The 4480-nt window shown below is 29.3% G+C and overlaps 1 protein-coding gene across 1 annotated transcript; it reads left to right on the plus strand.

The window, feature by feature from the left end:
- Positions 1-1158: 1158 nt before the first annotated feature.
- LOC133291817 (large ribosomal subunit protein uL30y-like) lies at positions 1159-1684 on the plus strand (the record flags this gene model as incomplete). The annotated part of the gene is made up of 2 exons (XM_061490149.1): positions 1159-1261; positions 1350-1684. Coding segments are annotated over 2 exons (319 nt in total), but the record flags the coding sequence as incomplete, so codon positions are not given.
- Positions 1685-4480: the final 2796 nt, after the last annotated feature.

A 4480-nucleotide genomic window follows, 5' to 3' on the forward strand; every position in this document is an offset into this window, starting at 1 on the left:
CTGGTGAGTGTTGAGAATTGGGTGGTGGCCAACATCCACCTTTGCAAGCTCTGCTTAAAATCACGCAAAAAGTGCCTTCATTCATAACCAGATGCTTCATGATAGTTGCTGCAGTGGAATGCATCCTAATGGGTTATATTATATTCATATATAAAAGAAAAAAGAATAGTCTGTTTGGGATATGTTAATGCATAATAATTTCTTCAATCTATGTTAATGCATCCTAATGGGTCATTTAGTCCCTGTTTTAGTAAAAATATAGTATGAATTAATGTTTGAAACTTGATATGAATGAGGGTGTGAATTTAAAAAAGAAAAAGAAAAAAGAATGATGTATTTTAAATTGAATTTCAATTATTGCTAGCAACATTTTTTCAAATTTGTTTGTTAATGTGACTTAGTATGATTTATGGTTTAAAATTGAAAATAATTTATGTATGACTACAAGAGTTTTTGAGAAAATTGAGAACAAAGTAACTTAGAATGATAATCCAATGAATCATTTGGATGACAACTTAATTATCTTTAAAAAAAACAGAGAGAATAGAAATGCCTTAAGCAAAAACTGGGTGGAGAAGCGAGGATAGAAATTGCTAATCTTTATTGAAAGAAAATCCATAATATTATTATTGTTCGCATTATATTATTTTGAATTATCACTTTGATAAATAAACTTCCATTGTTCTCATCAACTCAATGTATTATTATTATTGTTCGCATTATATATTTTGAATTATCTTTAAATGACTTTTAAAAATACTTTAATCAATATATGAAACAAAATAACATGGATTATAATTTATTAGAAACACCCAAGTTGGATCTTGGAAAGATTTTTTAAACATTAATGTCAGTCTTATTAAATTCTCATCTCCAAAAAAGGAGAGGGAGAGAAAGGATGCTCACATCAATCAAAACATGTTTACAAGCACTATGGTCTGTATATATACGCTAAAAGACACCTTTTCTTTGACAAAATGTTCGATCATGCACCCACCCAGTACAAAAGTTGATAGATCTAGACAACTATACCATGATCCCAACCTCAGCTTTTACAAGAAAGAATAAACATGTTTTCTTCAAAAAAAAATGACAAAGAAATCCTTTATCACGTGCTAAAGATTATTCTAATTTGGTGAAAACATGTTTCTTTTGAAGAAATCCAAATCTTAAAAGCATAAAGGAGCTAATTTACAAGAAGGGATATGCGAAAATAGATAAGCGAAAAGTTCCTTTGACGGATAATAACATCATTGAGCAGGTAATATATTGTATTGTTGGATTCCTTGTTTTCCTTTGACTTTGCCGCTAAATTGCATTTGTAATTCTCCCATTTTGCCATGCAGGAGGAATTAGGAAAGTTTGGCATTGTATGCACAGAAGACATGGTGCATCAAATTGATAATGTTGGTCCGCACTTTAAGGAAGTTGTCAAATTTATGTGGCCCTTTGAACTCAACAAGCCAGCTGATGGATTAAAAGGATCAAAAACACTATACAAGGATGGTGGAGACACAGGGAGCCGTGAGGATCTCATCAATGAACTAATCAATAGAATGAATTAACTTATGCACTGTAGTATCAAAATTTTGATGTTGTCTGTTATGTACCTTAGATGATCTGGGTGCAAGAATCTCATTTTCAAGGCCTTTTGACTCTAGTGGAGTCTTTTTTAAAAACTATCACCGGAATAATTTCACTGTGAAAAGATATACCACAACAATGCATTACGACGCGGCATAGTGCAGATCATGTTGAGAAATGATAGTATATCTGCCGCGTTCTTTGCATGAATGGGGACCAATCACGGGTTGGTGGGGAGAATATTGCAGTCTGCTACCAACGCAGGGCAGTGCAACCTGAACGTGATCCATGCTCCACCGCGTCCCAGCAGTCAAAATATATGGTTTTAATATGTCATATGAACATAAGAATATATATGTTTGACGTAAAGGTACATAAAAACTAAATTTTATCCAATTAAATATAAAAAAGACATAAAGTTTAATAATTTTAATACCAATTAAATATACAACAGTAATAAAGTTTAATAATAGTAATACCAATTAAATATACAACAGTAATAAAGTTTAATAATATTAATATAGCATATTTAACAAATTTAATAGATTAAATAATACTAATATTACAAGCTTTTTATGAAATTAAATATTAAATAGTAATAGTATAAATAATATCAAATTATAAAATCTAAATACACTAACCTAACTTTTAACGCTAACAAATATCGAAACTCAAAAAACAACATAAATAAGACCACTAACCTAATATATTTAATAATACATTTATATCATATTTAACTGCCATACCAATAATAATAACAGCTTACGCATTTACATTCAATCATAATAACATCTTATTTAATTAAATACAATCATAATCGTATTTTGTATAAGCTGGCCAGAAAACAAAAACAAAACCTGGAAAGAATCTTATTTAATTTAATTAAATACAATCACAATCATAATCTTATTTAACACCTAATATTTTGAAATAATATTTTTGTGGGTTATGGATATCCATATAATTATATTATTTATAACAGTGATAATAATTTTTTTTTAAGTTTTTGCAGAAAAAATTCAAATATTTAATATGATTTATGTTTCGTTAATGATAGTCTATAATTACTTGAATATTATAGTTATTCATAAAATAATATGATTATTACGAAAATATTCCAAATTTTCAAATGAATTTTTTACAATACATTTAATATTTTTGAATTTATATCGGTTGTGCCAGACCAATTGAAATTATTTGTGGTTTTAAATTATAACTAATTGAAGTATGATGTTTTCAACTGACCGAATCATTTCAATTATTTTTAAAATATGGGTTCATTCTTTTTTTCATATAAGTTACCTGCAGTAAAATCAATACGACATCATTTTGGGTGAAAATTATGATGTTTTTGTCATTTTAATTTTGTCTTTATATTTATAATTTTTTAATCTTTCAATCCCAAAACGACGTCGTTTTGAAAATAAATACAAATAATTTATGCGCAGTAATTTTTATTAAAATATTTTCCAAAATAAAAAAAAAGTTTTCAATTTGGTAATGAATTAAGATGAAGTTGGTGCCATGATGTAATTGCTTACATCACATTTCTACATGGAATTGAATAATATACTAGAATCCAAAAGGATACGAGAAAACAATGCTTGGCTGACTTTAGCCATGACACACGGGAACTCTAATATTGATTACGTTTCAACTTAGAAGGTCGTAGAACTTGGCCAGTAGCTTTCTGTCCATAAAAAAAATACAAAAAAAATAAAAAATCCGAGAAGATGCCGGGGCTAACAGCTCCAAAGATTTTTTTTATATTTACAGGGATTGGAAAACAAAATTTTACTTAAACTGAATCAACTGCCACTCGAATAAATTCTCTTTGTGCTGGGACGCGGTGCAGCAGGGATCACGTTCAGGTTGCACTGGTACGCGGTTCTCTTCCTACCGCTTCCAGTTGCATTTATTGCACTGCCCTGCGTTGGTAGCAGACTGCAATATTCTCCCCACCAACCCGTGATTGGTCCCCATTCATGCAAAGAACGCGGCAGATATACTATCATTTCTCAACATGATCTGCACTATGCCGCGTCGTAATGCATTGTTGTGGTATATCTTTTCACCGTGAAATTATTCCGGTGATAGTTTTTAAAAAAGACTCTACTAGAGTCAAAAGGCCCATTTTCAAAGATACCGATTTTTGTTATGGACAAACCGAAACATGTACTTGTCTTTAAGCCCTCATTTATCTTTAATTTTTGTTTTTGTTTTTTGGTTTTTTGTTCTTCGAGTTGTGCCTCATGTCTTTCGTGTCTATTGATTAAGCTACTTTAAGAAGATTATTTTCCGTTTTGCATTTTTAATGTCAAGAACGGTGTTTGGAGTCAGCAATGATGTTTTTCAAGGTGGACAGCAAAGTGTTAGTGATGATATGCCAATTATTAAGAAAGTCTGAGTATATTTAGATGTGTTGTAAAAAGGATTTTTATTTTATTTTTAAATCTAATTAAGCACTTTAACTCTGTTCTTATAATTAATTAGGAATCTTAATTTAAAAAAAATGTTTAAACTATTAATTAATTGGGATAAAAATTAGTTAAATGTTATCTTTTCAATAATTTTTATTGATAACTATATTTGAATAGAGTTGAGTGTTTTAATTGGTTATAACAAAAGTTTATCCCCTAAATTTAATGATGAAATTATGAAGAAAATTTGCGGTAGATAACTAAATAATTTCATCAAAGAATAAAATTAGGGGTGGTGAGTTGATAACAATGCTGACAGGTGAAGTGTGGTTATTCACTGGATAGCTTTCAAATACATGTGTTAACTGGTTAATGATTTTGTTTTAAATTAATTGGTAAAAGATAAATTGAATACTACACTTTCGTTCTTGAGCTTTAATAAAGTTTAAGAACAACTATGCAACAAAAAAAAGTTT

The sequence above is a fragment of the Gastrolobium bilobum genome, unplaced genomic scaffold (genome assembly GCF_033153095.1).
Source record: "Gastrolobium bilobum isolate Gb01-03AN ecotype WA unplaced genomic scaffold, APGP_CSIRO_Gbil_v1 utg204563, whole genome shotgun sequence".
Classification (NCBI taxonomy): domain Eukaryota; kingdom Viridiplantae; phylum Streptophyta; class Magnoliopsida; order Fabales; family Fabaceae; genus Gastrolobium; species Gastrolobium bilobum.